The 15,828-nt window shown below is 39.2% G+C and overlaps 1 protein-coding gene across 5 annotated transcripts in view; it reads left to right on the forward strand.

Moving 5' to 3' along the window:
• Positions 1-15,611, forward strand: part of fgf13a (fibroblast growth factor 13a) — a 114,406-nt gene extending 98,795 nt beyond the window's left edge. For all 5 annotated transcript variants that reach the window (XM_061725600.1, XM_061725599.1, XM_061725602.1 and 2 more), the window contains 2 exons: positions 8,834-9,032; positions 13,998-15,611. In XM_061725600.1, coding sequence (XP_061581584.1) covers positions 8,834-9,032; positions 13,998-14,134 — 336 coding nt within the window. In that variant the 3' untranslated portion in view covers positions 14,135-15,611. The remainder of the gene's footprint in view (positions 1-8,833; positions 9,033-13,997) is intronic.
• The last annotated feature ends 217 nt before the right edge of the window (positions 15,612-15,828 follow it).

Consider the following 15,828-nt stretch of genomic DNA (forward strand, 5'->3'; position numbering starts at 1 on the left):
TCTTATTTGGAGTACAGAGCATCCTACCGCTGGGTTAAACTGGAAGAGTACAGCTGGGGGATGAGCTGCACAGCTTTGTTTTTCAGCTAAATTAGAGAGGAAATTGAACTGAATGTGAAGCTGGCTAGCTAATAGTGTATGTCTTCGTATTGTAAAGCGCTGCCTTCCAACCACACAATAAACCAACCAATAGCAGGTCAGTATTGGGGGGAAAATCCCAATCAACAGTGGAGAGACAATGATGACGCATCCTGGGTGAGGAATAGAGCGCTGCTGCTATGGGATCTAGAATCTCCCCTGCAGTTCTGTGTGTGTGTGTGTGTGTGTGTGTGTGTGTGTGTGTGTGTGTGTGTGTGTGTGTGTGTGTGTGTGTGTGTGTGTGTGTGTGTGTGTGTGTGTGTGTGTGTGTGCGCGTGCGTGTGTGTGTGTGGATATGCATACTGTACACGTATGCAGGAATAGAAATACAAGTGCGTGATTGGAGTGTATCTGCTTTAAGATTAAAAATGCAATTAATGTGCAGTATAGCTTTAATGTTACTCATTTTCTTGGAAAGCATTAATGTGAGCAGCTTTGTGAGCACGGTGATGCTTCAGTATTTGCAGTGTCCGTAACTGTGTTCTGCTCCTGTATAGAGTAGAAAGATGCACCAAGAAAAACATGTGTGAGAGTACTGATAGGTGAGAGAGAGTGCACGTGTGTGGGTGATGAAGAATTCACCAGTGAAAAGATATTCATCCATCAGTGTGTGGGAGAGGAAGAACCAATTAATATGTATTTTACTTGACTATTTTCTATTTTCATGTTTGCCTCTCTACTCTTTATAAAGTAGGGGAGGTTGTTTTTCATCATCATATTTTCTGTGCAGGGAAAAAAAAATGTGTCAACAGTTTAATCTGAAAATGATTTGTAAACACATATAACTACTTATTCAGTGTTTGTTTTAGTGTGTAAAGAAAGAGCTTGTTCTTTCTTTTTGCATTTTCAGATGTGTGACCGTTTATTTGCTAAGAGATGTTCACAAATCTCAGAAAGTGCCATTGAAGCAGCGTTATTAATTTCCTGGTGGGTCATATCTGAATTAGTGTGAGTCACCGAGGCTCCAGTTGAGTCTCGTCTAGACCGCTGTGTTTGAGTGCGTAAAATAGAGTGTTCAGGGCTCTTGGGGTGGAGAAATTTATCAGGCTAGGCTTGAAGTTTAGAGGCTCTTTTGCTGAAAATGTTCAGCCAGTTAAATTCTTATGGGCTTCATGAAAGATTTCCTGCTTAAGACATTAAACTAATCACGTTCCCTTTTATTTAAAAAGTACACTGGAAATAAAGTCCTAGCTAAGCATCTGAAATGAATATAAAGGTAGTGTTGGTGATGTAAAGACAAGGGAAAGGAATTACGGTAGTCTTGATCAAGAAAAACTGCAAAAAAAAACTGCTTGGAAAAACTTCACCACATGCAACTTAAATTATTTAAATTCTTTATTTAGTCTGACTTTACACATCAATTCAGCTTCAGGGCCACTGATGAATTGTGCAAAAGGTACACGTGTAACAGAACATGGGGAATTCATAAAAACTTAATAATAAGATCTTATTCTTTATGTATGTGGGACAAAAACACATTATATAAAAATACATAGAGGGAAATCTGTTGTGTATGTGTGTCTTTTATTTTGTGATGCACATATTTATATTTTAGTCCTGTGAGATGTGTACTTGTCTCCCTCCCATATTTTCAGCTGTTTGGCCAACACAATGCCTTTGGTAAATAAGCTCTGCTGTAAGGTTTCTCTCCACTGAGCTGTGTCATTAAGTACTCTTTCTTGTGTGTGTGCGTGTGTGTGTGTGTGTGTGTGTGTGTGTGTGTGTGTGTGTGTGTGTGTGTGTGTGTGTGTGTGTGTGTGTGTGTGTGTGTGTGTGTGTGTGTGTGTGTGTGTGTGTGTGTGTGTGTGTGTGTGTGTGTGTGTGCGTGTGTGTGCGTGTGTGTGTGTGCGCCTCTGAACGGAATGTGTACTCTGATTGGGCGTGCCTGTTTGTGTTTAGTATTTCCAAAGGTCTTTTGGATAAGATTAAAACTCTCTAGTGTATTCCCAAACAAATGAACATTCTGAGTGTCCCTCATGTTCAGCTAAAGAAAAAAAGGGTCTTGAATCCACTTTGACTCTTTAGAAAAAACTCGTCCCCACTGATCAGTCATAGCATTAGTTCTTCTGACTCTCACAAGTATTGATGTGCCTGCAAAGAATCTGTAGTGACGTCTAGACTTGATTTTATGAGCATAATTGGTGCCATTTTAGTTTTGATATAGCAGCTGAACACGCATCTGTCCGTGCAAAGTCTTAATTTGTGTTTGCAAGAAATCAAATGCAGTATACTAGTATGTCATTTCCTGCTGACTGGATGGGAGTAAACTTTGCTGGGCTCTAATTGCTCCCCTGAAACAGATGTAATTGTCTGAGAGTGCACCATTTATAGTGTTGTTTTAATGAAATAAAAATATTGTACAGTTGTGTGTGTCAGTACAAAAGGTTAACCAGTACAAGTGGTTTTCCAGATGGAAAGTGTATGCCAATGCATACCTGTACACATCCGTGAGTCACCAGGATATCCTCAGTCCCGGCTCTCCACAGATACCTGGTCAAGAGCCCTCCTCGTCACCTTTCGTGCCACTGGGAACTCCTTCATATTACCGTATTTTCTGGACTATAAGCCGCACCTGTATATAAGCCGCACCCACTCTATTTTTAAAAAAACTATTAAAAAAAGATATACAAGCCGCACCTGTATATAAGCCGCATCTGCTCTATTTTAAAAAAAAGATATGCAAGCCGCAGATATTTATGTTGTTAGATTAGATATTTACTACATGTACAGAAGGATTTTGAACTGTAAATGATGTACATGTTTGTACCTAAATAGATCTTTCCTAACAGTGTCTTTTAACACTGCAGCAACTTTGCTGATTAAAACGGGACAGAACCAAGAGAAAATAACCGGTATTTATTTATCTATTTATCTGTTTGAAATCTGCTTCTACCTACTTCTATCTGCTAAAGAAGAAGTAGCGTATTCTTCTTTGCATTTATTTTGTCTTAGCTTTTATTCTAATTCCGGTTAGAGCGCCCCGAGCGGTGGAAGAAAAATCCACAGAATAGCCCACCTTTGTATAAGCCGCATGGTTCAAAACCTATGAAAAAAGTAGCGGCTTATAGTCCAGAAAATACGGTAGTTATCTTGGTGCAATGATGATTCACGTACCAGCTGCACCAATAATAAACACCAATGGCCAACATTTTACGGTGTTTGCTTATTAAAACTAAAACAAGGTCACACTTCAGGTTAGGATGGGGATACTCACTCTAATCCTGAACAGGGAAAACTTCCAGCTGGGCTCAGCTTTCTCTTTCTTTCCATTCATTAGATTTTTTTTTGTTGACTTTCTTAGCCATACTGCAGTACATCACAGTACTGCACTGTGTTCATCAGTGGTCCTTGATTAAGGTCAGACTTAGAAAGTAAAGATGTTAAAACTACTTGATTGAAATTAGCCAATGAAATCCTTGGTTGGGGTTAGGAAAATATAACATTTAGGTCATATTAATATGCGCAGCGAAACACATTTTATTGCAGAAAGCACCATCGATATTAACTGTGTTGTCATGGCAACATGTTCCACAACTGCATCTAGCTCAGAAGACACTGCATTACCAAAGAGGATGCTTTAGGGCTGCCATACATGTTGAGAACAGACCAAGCACCAGTATGTTGATTTTTAATTCCCAGAAATGGAAAATGTTAACACAACCTATTCTCACGACACAGAACACGTCATAAGCTCCATATGTCCCGTTCTTATATTCGATCATCCATTGTTTAAGCAATTGTGAGGTCTTGAGCTATAAACCCCCTGCAGTGTAAATACTGTGTTGCCAGAAAGCTGCCTACGCACAAATGTAGAATAAATTATGAAAATGTTGGGGGGGGGTTTGTTGTTTTTTTTGGTTCTTGAAATTAAGAGAAACCAATTCATCGCCAGATTAAAGGTGGAGCTTGAGCCGGGTGTTAAAGATGGCATACCTCTCAGATGTGTTGACAGCATATTTTTGTTTCAAAATCAGGAATCTTTCAAAGTCTGATCTCCACAACATGTTTATTGAAGTGTTTGTATTTACTCAGATGATGAAGAGCCTTTAAAAGGGTTTGCACAATTTACAGTGTTTGAGAGGGACAAAGCACCCAAAACCTTAAAATGGATAATGAAATCTCTCTGAGAAAACCTTTTTTCACAATGCTGCTGTCTTCGGTGTTTCACAATAAGGGAGCTGGTCTGGCATAGTGTAGGCAGAACTTATAAAAGTAGCATATTTCAATGAAGAGCCAGTGCAGTCTTATCATTAAAAGTGCCTTTAGCCAAACCGCAGAGACTTGGGAGTAGAAAAGTGCCCAGATATGTGTCCACATGCAAACATTTCCCTTTTCCTTTTTTAATGTAAGTGATTTAAATCTCTCCAACTGGCACTTGCCTCATGATTTAGGTGATGCACGTTTTTCTTTTCTTTTTTGATAAGGTGGGTGGTTTCAGTGAACAATATTTAAGCTGTGGACGGAAGGCTATGCTACCCTTTCATGCATCGAACGTCCATCATAGTCTTGTTACAATAGAAAGGGGGATCCCCTGCCATTTTGGCCTCTCCTTGTGTCAGCCAGAACAAGCCTGCCGTCTGGAGACCCACTCCAGTGTAACAGTAGCAGCCAGCAGCCTCTCCTCCATCTTGGCTCTAACTGTGCATGTATCCATCTGCATGTGTCTGTTTGTCAATAGACTCTCATTCTTCACCAAGACTAGTGTAGCCAGCCAAATCCACATAAGCTCATTATTAGAGGTAGAACAGAGCTCCTGGCTCGAGAGCAGCTTGTTGTTTTACTTCCAATTACCGATGGTGTATAAAAGAGATGAATGCTGCACTGTTTCTCAAAGACTGCTGCAGCTGATCACACTGAACATAAGACACTGATGTATCGAGTGTGGGGAACAATCAAGAGATAAACAATGCCCATGGAGCATTAAGAAAGTCATAAAAGACAAATGATTATGATGAAATACGCCATCTATAATTAAATGTAGGCAGTAAAAGAAAGATTATAGCTTTAAGCAGGTTGTCAAAAGCTCTGACTTAACGGCAAGTTCTCTGTTACACCTTTTCATGTGACTTTGCCAGTGCTTAATTCTGTTTACAGTTGAGGGTTATAAACACCAGCTGGCAATATAGACACAGTTACAAACTCTGCTTGGGAAGGGTGCTACATGCGCTGCACAAGGCAACATTTACAAACAAGGTCTGCTGTTTGCAATTGTCTTTATGGGGACCAGAGATATTAAAAATGTCTCCGATAGGCAGAAAAAAACAACAAATAATGCCTTCAATGCATTATCATTTTTGGTGCAACTTTATGTCCATGAGAAACCTCTGGTTTTCAGTGTACCAAAAGCCACAGGTTCCATGCAGGTTAACTCGGCAGACGGTGTCAAAATTTGATTTGCACATGTAGAAAAAATGTATTACATTTACTGGATTATCAGAAGTCTGTGTGAATTTGAACAACATCAGACACTTCTGTTACACTGAGAGCTGTGCTGGTTGCTGTATCAACAACTGCCTGTGTTTTTTTCTTGGACGAGCAAACAGCTTACTGATGCTTTTTAAAGCGATTAAAATGACATACCTCATGGATGACAAAATACCAACAAGTAGACACATCCTGAATAAGGCATCATGCAGTGTAAAGATGCTCTTCATTTGCAAACTCAGAGTACGGTTTTGGGAATATGTCAGAAAAGAATATCAACAAGAATATCCTCAACAGATGATACATGCAGGGAGAACTGTGTGTACACATCCATACAGCCATTTTCCTTGCATAAAATATATATGAAAACGCCTCAGGAGGAAATTAAGTTTTGTTTTGAGGATGTCAAAGCATACATATCAATGAAATCACAACTTTTAGTACTGCAGATGTTGCAGCCTCAAGCTTTTGTAACACCTCAGCTGTGATGACACAATTGCAGCAGCAAGCTGTTCCAGAGTCAAAGAAATATTTCCAGAGGAATAGATACAACATTTTTGGATTGTCAAAGTGTGTGCTATTTAAGCTTTACCTCGCTTATCATCATAATTGTAAAAGAAACATAGACTCGCACGCACGCACGCACGCACACAAGCACACTAGAAGGGGACTGGCATAGATCTTTTATGTACATTTACACCCCTTTTAATCTTTAGAAAACTAAATGTAGTTGGTATTATATCATTCACGAGACTGAACAATGAAATAAAAAAGTTACACACGAGTGAACAAACAATCAAGTAGAGGACAGAACCATTTTCTAAGTGGTGTGTGGAGGATGATATTGAGGAATCACACAGCCTGAGGACAGAAAACGTTCTGCAGTCTGCTGGCATGAGTGGATCATTATGTATCTTGTACTACACTTGTTATTGAGTGTGTAATATTGCTGAAACATGGTAAAGAATAAGCACTAAAACATACAAAAATCAATACATTTTAAAAGGAGAATGCTAAGAACGGATCCCTAGAAAGTAACACTACGCAAATATATCAGTATTTTACACATTATTCATTTGGATGAACCCTCTAACAGATCCTATTTCTACACTTGCAAAGACAAGAATATAACATTGATGTTCTGTCTGATGTCATAAGAGGCTGAAGTGTTCATAGATGCCTTGTTAAAGTCAGTTGTATGATCTTAAACAGGACATATGGAAAAATTATTCTTTTAAAGACCTAAGCATAAAGGTTTGGTATCTGGGGCAACCACGAGAACATAAAAACGTGTAAATTATATAATAAAATTGCATAAAATTTCACTTTTAAGGCGTTTCATACAAAGCAAATATGTTGCCACCCATCACTTAGGCTGGTCGTTAATTATGAAGACATCTCGTGGCATCCAGAATCACATGCTTTGCATTGATAAATAAACCACCACTTCCAGGGCTCCAGTTTGGCTATGAATTCCTTGCCTTACATAGAGATCTTTTGGGCAACCAATTATTTACATAACCAAAACACTGTAAGGGTTCTCCTGTGATCCTCCAAATCTCCCTGGGAGTTTTATTCAGATTAACCCTTTTACACCTGTGATTTGAAGTTTATCTGAGGAGAACTGGACTAACAGGACTGACTCTGTTTTGACTCAGGCTTTGAGTTATTCAGTTTTGTTTGTAACAGAGAGTGTGGTCTGGTGTGGTGTGTGAGGCCTGGATCAGTGACATGAGATGAACAGTGGACCATGGGAGGGGCTGGTTTTAAAGTAGGCTATGACATGTAACAAAATCAAAAAAATTCTTGAATAACTGAACATCGTCTAATCTATATTTTCCTTTCATTGGTTTTGCATGCATAGTACACAAAAGGTTTAGGATTAAACACATACACAGACATGAGCCTCATTCAGTCTTTGAAGTTTTGTTGCGACTTCACTAGAAACTCGACCCTGTTGAGAGAAGCTGTTATACTTGACAGCATGTTTGGTAATGACTTGTGTCATGATCTCAAAGTGGGTCTCTTGCCCCAGAGAAACGTCATCTCTTTCACCAATATGATTTGAGATCACAGTAATTGGACTTAGACGGAGCCATGCAAGATCTGCTTTGGCACCCATGCCTCTCTTTATGAGATCTCACAGATCCCACTGGAGGTTCCTCCAGACAACTGCTGCAACTGCATCCAGTTGTGCATCGCTGTGGCATTTTCATATACTGTGTGTGTTTTTATTTGCAAAGTGCCCCAAAAAGAAAAAGAATTATCCCAGTTGGAAGACTAAAACATGGTTGCATGATCAGAAATTCGTTGAAGTGCACCCTTGGCCACAAGCATTAAAAGTTACCTCTGAGAAATAAACTTCACCTAAACTGTTGTAGAATTAACGTGAAATCTCATGATGTCTGGATTATAAACTTCAAAAATGTGTTCTTAGCAAAATTGCAATAAATGTTAACCCTTGTCGCAATGGGTCGAAAGAAATAGCTATTTGAAGCCTCTTACAAGAGTCTTAAATATAATTCCACTTAGGTGATAGTGTGGATAGGGTCCTTCCACACAAGCTGGGGCAGTTTTAACTTTATATGTGTACAAAAAGTGCATCAACAGGACCATCCTGTCGCCGCTATCTTGCGATAACCCCCTAGAAGTAAAATAATTATGTCACATAAACTAATGTCAACAGATTCAAAAATCTGGATAGGTATTTATCTATTTATGATGTTACAGGCAAATGTAAGAAGCAGAAGCCATGAACTAATGAAAGTTTGCACACAACACCATCTAATAACAGACCCAGAGTTGGTTTAATGCCAGCAAGTCTAAGGACAGTAATAAAGGCTCTTGAGTAGAAAAACCCTACAGACAATGAAAAAAGGATAATAAATAGCTCATATAGCTCATAATAAACAGTTGAGACTAAATGAGAATGTACTCCCCATTTGGCCTGTATGTTTTATTAATGCTCTTCTGTAACGTCATATCACTGCTATCTCTGCCATAAAACACTGCATTATTCACAACAGTAAATGGAACGGATAGATTTAGAAGATTATCATGGCAAGCAAGGCTTTATGCCTTTGGGGTTGTTCATCTGCTCATTCTGTGTCTGACTGTGTGTCGGCTCTGCAGAGTAATGTACCGCTATTATGCTACACTCTGAATTAACCAACAAATACACTTCTGCTGCTTCTGTTCATGAAATGATGTCTCTTGAAACTACAGGCCGACAACTACTCGACACTGTTTCTGCCTGCCCTCCTCCCTACAGGAACACTTTACACCAGAGTGCAAATTCAAGGAGTCGGTGTTTGAGAACTACTACGTGACATACTCCTCCATGATATACCGGCAGCAGCAGTCGGGCAGGGGCTGGTACCTCGGTCTGAACAAGGAAGGAGAAATCATGAAGGGGAACCATGTCAAGAAGAACAAGCCAGCAGCCCACTTCCTTCCCAAACCTCTAAAAGGTACGTTTGACTTGAAACCTTTTCCACATGTTTACTTGTCAGCATTGATGGAAGTTATTGTGCAATATGTCACCCAGCCATGCTGTCAAATCTGCTTAGGACACCAAAAAGCTTGAAACAGATGGAGGGCAACCATGGAGGCAACACGGAGGGGAACAATTGTTAGAAGACACAAAAACTGATTAGCAATGCAGAATGCTAATATGTGATTACCAGTTGTGGTATACTATACATATATATCTTTATTTAAACTCGAAAAATCATTGAGGGCGAGCCCTCATTTACAATGACGTCGATCAATAAAAAAAAAAAAAAAGACAGGGACAAAAATAGAACAACAAAATAGCAGCACAATTAATAAAATAATGTAACAATAAAATTAATTAAAACAGATACAAGCAGTGCTTAAAAGATTTAAGATCAGGGATTTAAAATGACCAAAAGACACTAGTGAATTAATTTTTAGAGTGTTTTGTAATGAGTTCCAGGTGGATGGTGCAGAAAAGCTAAAAGAAGATCTACCAAGCTCAGTAAAGACTCTGGGAACTTGTAATGTAAGCCAGTCTGTGGACCGAGTGTGGTGTGAACTAGCAGGCCAAGCAAGGAGGGAGGAAACATAACTCGGTAGCAAGCCAATAATAGCATATATATATATATATATATATATATATATATATATATATATATATATATATATATATATATATACATATAGTCATCATATGTGCCATTTCCTCACAACTTACCCATTTAGTGTTTTTCTGAGAAATGCTGGCGTGTACCTCTTCATTTGTTTCCCTCAGCTTTCAGTCTCGCCACAGGCACAGTGCAAAGTGAGTTTGGCTCATTGTCTCTGACCGGAAGAACCACAGACAGACAATATGTTTGAGCACTTGAATAGTAGCCCCCAGTACGTGATTTTCATGAGAGAGAAGAACCCCACCCATCCAGACGACGTGTGTGGGGAACAGAAAACAGCAAGGAGAGGGGGAGAAACGCTTCTGTTCCCTGTTGAAAAGGCCACAGTCCTTTCATCTTCAAGAAGACGCAGTTTTACCTGTCAACAGAAAGGAGACAGAGCCAGGAAGAGTCTGTTTTCTCTTCAGTGTGACAAAATAGGAGTGCTGTGGTTTATATATTTATTCATCTATTTGTTTGGCAGGAAGAAACAGAGGCCAAGTGCAAAATCTGGATCTCTCATGGTTCTTTTTATAGTTCCTCTTAGTTTTATAGCAGCGCATTCAGCTAACGTGAACGATCCACTTTTACAATTGATATGTGCCTACTTTTACACATATGTACAAGAGAAATTTTCTATCATATACTTTAAATTTACAGCTTATATTTTAGTGATATCCATCATGTATGTATTATTTTTTATGCTACTTAAATGGCTGTCACCCCAATAGCTCTTTATAACCATAGTCACATTTTGCATACTGCTTTAAAATGTGCTTTCCATCCTTTTATTCACACACCAAAGATAACAGAGCTGCCATGTAAGGCGCTCACCTGCCATCAGGAGCAACTTGGGATTTGATGTCTGTTTCAAAGGCTCTCAAGTTCATGTTAAAGCTGCGAATGGAAACACAAATCCATGCTGCTTCCATGAAAAGTGCAGACTTATTACACAAACCTGTTCTAGGACTACATGTTCCTTTTTTATTTTTGTGCAAGATCCATGCTGTAAACAGGGTGAAAACTGGTCCTAAACTTTAACCCTTACCACATGAGTATAAATGGAACCACCAATCTACCTGAACTGACCTGCTGGTTATATATTGCTATGGGATCATTGTATTATGGGTGCTGGTGTAGGACTAGTGCAGTATACAAACCCCTTTGAGAGGAAACATTTTAGCGTGTCCTAGCAGGAGATGCATTCTGTTTGGATTAATGTTTTATCTCTTGTGCATGCTAGTTTGTTGTCAAGGTTTATTGAGGAACTAAAGGCAAGTCAGCCTTGGTTATTCATGTCTGTGTGTTCTCTGTATTACTCGGTAACCATTCATCCCCTCTGCATCAAACTGAATGAGTTCAGTGTTCTCATATTTTAATGAAAGCTGGTTTTTTTTTGCACTGTTATGTATTGATTTCCTTTTGAGACAGATGAATAGTTGTGATGTCCATAAGATCACAAAAACAAGATCATCTATCTTGCCATGTTTCAAGCTATGTGTGGAAGCTTCCAGCATCAGATATATCAGAACTGGAGAATATCTTTCAAATCAAAGAATGGCAGCGCTGGATTCCCAATTCTTGGCTCCTTCAAGTTTTGATTGACACCCCGGCCCTGCTCCGCTGATTTGATATGTGGAAGCTTGGTAGATCCAGGGAGCTGTCAAGTATTTCTTGTAAAAGGCTGTATTTTTAACAGCTGTTTGCCATCTCAGATGGTTCTGTGTCGCAAACCATCTGGTGAGTTAGGCTAATGCTGTCACTCGATGACGTCCTCCGTAGGTCTGCGTCATCCGTGCGTGTTCACAGCATCATCACACATGTGCACATGCACAGTAAATGCATTCAAATAGCAGCATTTTTCAATTATTAGCAATGCAAATGTTTGTTCTCTGTGCTCCTCGTGCTCATTATTCACCTTTTAATTAAATTAAAGTAAAAAACAAACAGGGAAAACTGAACAAAAAGGGTATTGTATTTTACATATAATACCAAGTTTGATATAAAGGAATTGTTTTTATTAGACAAAGCCTTCTCAATCACTTAATCACTACATCATTATTTTCCTTTTTTTTTTTTTACAAAAAAAGCTAAAATGATACAGATCCTGTATTGCTATTGCATTATATGAAATTGAAGTAAAAGCACAAACCCTTAATGAAAGTATAAAAAATTCCTGGATTGATATGTCAGGTTGCATTCAGGTATCCCGCAGTAAATGTGGTGTGGGATGCTCCAAAGTGGAATTACCTTTTTCTATTTACCAAGGTGATGCTGCCCCTTCACGCAGCCTTGGTGGAGCGCCCTCAGCCAGCATCACATTAAGCATCCATATCTTCCCTCTGAGTTCACTTTAATAGCGTTTCACCTCCATTTAACAGGCCATCCAGGGGTTCTCAAACACACTTAAAGCAATAGTACGAGAAAGACTGCCTCACTTTATACTGAGAGAGGACCATTGAGAAGGAGGGGAAGTGAATCATACCTACAGATATAGGCGAAAAGAAACCAAACGGATGTCAAAACTACCTTCAGCTGCCTTCTGTGTATTTTACAGTATTTTTTAAGAAAAAAAAAAAGATATATGAAGTATATAAATGTTTCTTTAATACCCCATATTTTGAAGAAACTTTGAATTAACAAATAATGCCCAATATTCAATGTATATAGTGGTTCAGATAGAGCTTTTCAAAGACAAGAAAGGAACAGAAATACAGATTTTCTTCCTGCCGCTCATAAAGTTGCAGAGGCAGTGGTGTTACAGGGCACCAATTAGAGAATGTCTGTGCACTAGCGATGGCATCTCCTCCAGTCATTATTCACTGCTCTTCTAGTTCCAGTCTGTTAGACACATCTTCCTGCCTCCCACTCGTCCTGCGGGTAAGGCAAGTTAAGCTCACATCATTCCAAGCTAAACAGGAAAATCCTTGTATAATTCTTCCAGAAAGTCCAGATACAAGATGAAGATGAGATGAAGAGCTGCCTTTATCTGAAGAGCGTGTAGTCAGTCAAGTGGCATCGGTGTCTGCAACACGAGGAGATTTTTATGTGAAAAAAAAAGATGTGCTGTTATTATGAAGGGTTAATGTTTTAAAATGAAAAGCAGCAGTGGCGTTAGAGTGAATTCATAATTTTGAAGTCACTCACCCGACATAATGATCCTACTAGTGAGACCAGGACCAACCATCAGCAGTTTCCCAGCAAAATCCTGCAAGTGATTGATGAGTGTGCACAAGGATGGTCTCTGGTTTGCTTCTTCAGAAGAAAAATGCTGGGCTAAGTGAAGTGTTTGAAGGACTAGAGTTGCTGTTTCAGCCACAGACTCCCTCAGGAGTAAACATCAAACAGCACTCTGGGCAGCAGGATGTTGACAATATCCTGAAACCAAAGACTGTGGACCTCAGATTACCGAGGTTTCTTCAGAAAAGGTAGCTGCTGAGATGCAGATTGAGCTAATGCTGCATACACAGCAAAGCTAAAGCATTAGCAACTCTTGAATTTATAATGGCGTGCTGTGAATACTGTATATATTTTTACTTCACCACCAAGCTACTCTACTCTAACCTCTCGAATCAGCACTTTTCATGAAACTATATGGAGCGTCCAGAGTGTACTTGAACAGCTAATTAGTTGTCTTACATGGGATGCAAAAGGTTAGATATACAGACATTTCTGAATTGAAGATTAAGGAAGTTACAGCCACAGTTCATGGAGTCATTTAATATAACAGGAGATTCTGTTCCCATTTGCCCTGAATTCACTACGAACGCTCATAATGAAGAGCTTTTTTCATTATTAAGTGTTCATATTTACATTATTAATATTCAAGGCAGACAAAAATGTACCATGATGGATGGTTGTTCCAGTAACAACAACAAAACAAACTTGTCTTTCCTGTTTCTTTTCCTATTTCTCTTTCCCAGTTGTCTTCCCTGAAAACCTTGATGATGTGCAGTTGATTATAGTGTATATAATATTTGTACTTATGGATCTATGAATGCCAAAGGAATTATGGGTACAACTACAGTGCATACCAATTCAGACAAGTCTGCAGATCATGGTGAAAAGCACATTGGCTGCCTTTTCAAGCAATATTTTGATATAGAAAGGGGTTGATTCACTGGCCTTTCATCAACAGTTAAAATCTTCTAAGCGTAAAAAAGTCCTATCTCTTCCCAGAGTCCATGATAAAGACTCAAACAGCATGGTCCAGTCATGTGTTTATTTCTTTTATAATATAAACATATCATATTTTGTCTGATCCACACTTGTCTTGTGTTTCCGCAGTGGCAATGTACAGAGAGCCATCCCTCCATGACTTGACAGAGTTTTCCCGTTCGGGCAGCGGCACACCCACCAAGAGTCGGAGTGCCTCGGCTGTTCTCAACGGAGGCAAAGGCATGAGCCAGAATGAGTCGACGTAGCCCGGTAATCAAACCCAGGACTGGGGCCGAACCACGAAACCTTACCTCTTGCAGAGCGTGAATCCAAGCAGACCTGTTTCTCCATTCAGCGGTTCAGGACTGACTACAGCAACAATCCACACATAAATGCACAGATGTCATCAATGAAAACTGTTAGGTACCATGCTGTTCTATCATCTTAGAATTTAAAAAAAAAAAAAAAGGAAAAAAATCAATAATAATAAACTTCACATCACATAGATCATTCTGGACTTATAAAAATAAATCTAAAACTTGTTTTTGGGCTTGTGATTTATTTATCACCTTAGTCAAGCTCTTTTGGTGATGTTTGCCTACCATTTAGCTCATTTATCTCATTCTTTTTTTCTTGTTACTTCATTTCTATAAGTTTTTTCAAGGTTATGCAGACACCAAGCGCTCGTGCATTTGTCAGGCAGGGAAAGGAAGTTAGATATGCAGGTTTTCCGGGCAGCCAGTAATGGTGCTGGACAACAGGGCTGCAGTGGCACAGTAAAAGCCCCGATCGCTGTCTCATCCATGCTTCTGTGAATACAAAGCCTATAAACTCCCTGGTACGGCCCAGCCTAGTGCTACTGGTCAGCCAGATGGTAGCTCTCCTGCGTCCTAGTGCACACGCTCAGAGACTCAGCTCTCTAGCATGGGAAAATGAAGCCTATGTTCACTCAACCTGAAATATAAAGGGGCAGTGTGGCTTTTTCTTGCATTTTTTTTTCAGTGACGCCACAACTGCGCCTTATTTCTCTTTTCTTTTTCTTTTTTTTTTAACCAATTTTCTAAATTAGCTGAGAGCTTCTTATTTGATAACTGATTTTGTTTTGTCCCCTCTTGTTCTCTGCCGTCCTCGCCATTGTTAATTATTAGTATTTCTTGTTCGTTATTGAAATGGGTCCCAGCAAACCAAAGACAGATCGAAAGAGTGTCCCTTTAAGCTGCTGAAAAACCAGGCCAATATAAAGGCAAAGCTGGATTTATTTATTTTTTATTATTATTATTTTATTTTTTTGTATTGTGCATTCTCAAAGCTGGAAAGTAAAGATTTTGTGAAAAAAGAACAATAGACGAAGAAGGTTATTTGGGTTACTTTGGCACAGGCAGCAGGTTTAATGTTTTGCTCAATGACGAAGGGATGGAATGACTATTCAGTGTCCCCATTACCTTATTTTATCACTATGTCACAATGTCTCCACGTGTCCTCTACAGGTGTCCTCGTGATCTGTCCCCCCCTCTGTGCTTGTGTCATTCAATTCCCCGCCATACCCTTTTTTGTCAACTTCTATTGACGGATACAGCTCACCATAAAATGTGGTGGAAGCCCTTTCCCAGGATGCTTGTTATGTGTTTGAGTAAGTTATCGTGGTGACAATATTTTCTATATCTAAAAAAAAAAAAAAAAAAGACAAACAAACAAAAAAAAAAATACTGTGGACTTTTAGGTGGCTTAACATTTTATAGGACATGTCATATTTGTAAATGTGAGAAAAGAAACTACAAAAATGAACATCTTCCCTTTCTTGCACAGGGCATGTACACAAATATGTACAAACTGACCCTTTTTGTGGGCTATGTACTCTTCCCTTCAGCTACTTAACTTATTTCTGGTACATGCTACGGAAGAGTTTCTTTTCTTGGTTTCCTCTGGAGGTGGGTTGTAGTAGGTGAACCTATCTGTTGCA

The sequence above is a fragment of the Cololabis saira genome, chromosome 7, assembly GCF_033807715.1.
Source record: "Cololabis saira isolate AMF1-May2022 chromosome 7, fColSai1.1, whole genome shotgun sequence".
In the NCBI taxonomy this organism is placed as follows: Eukaryota; Metazoa; Chordata; class Actinopteri; order Beloniformes; family Belonidae; genus Cololabis; species Cololabis saira.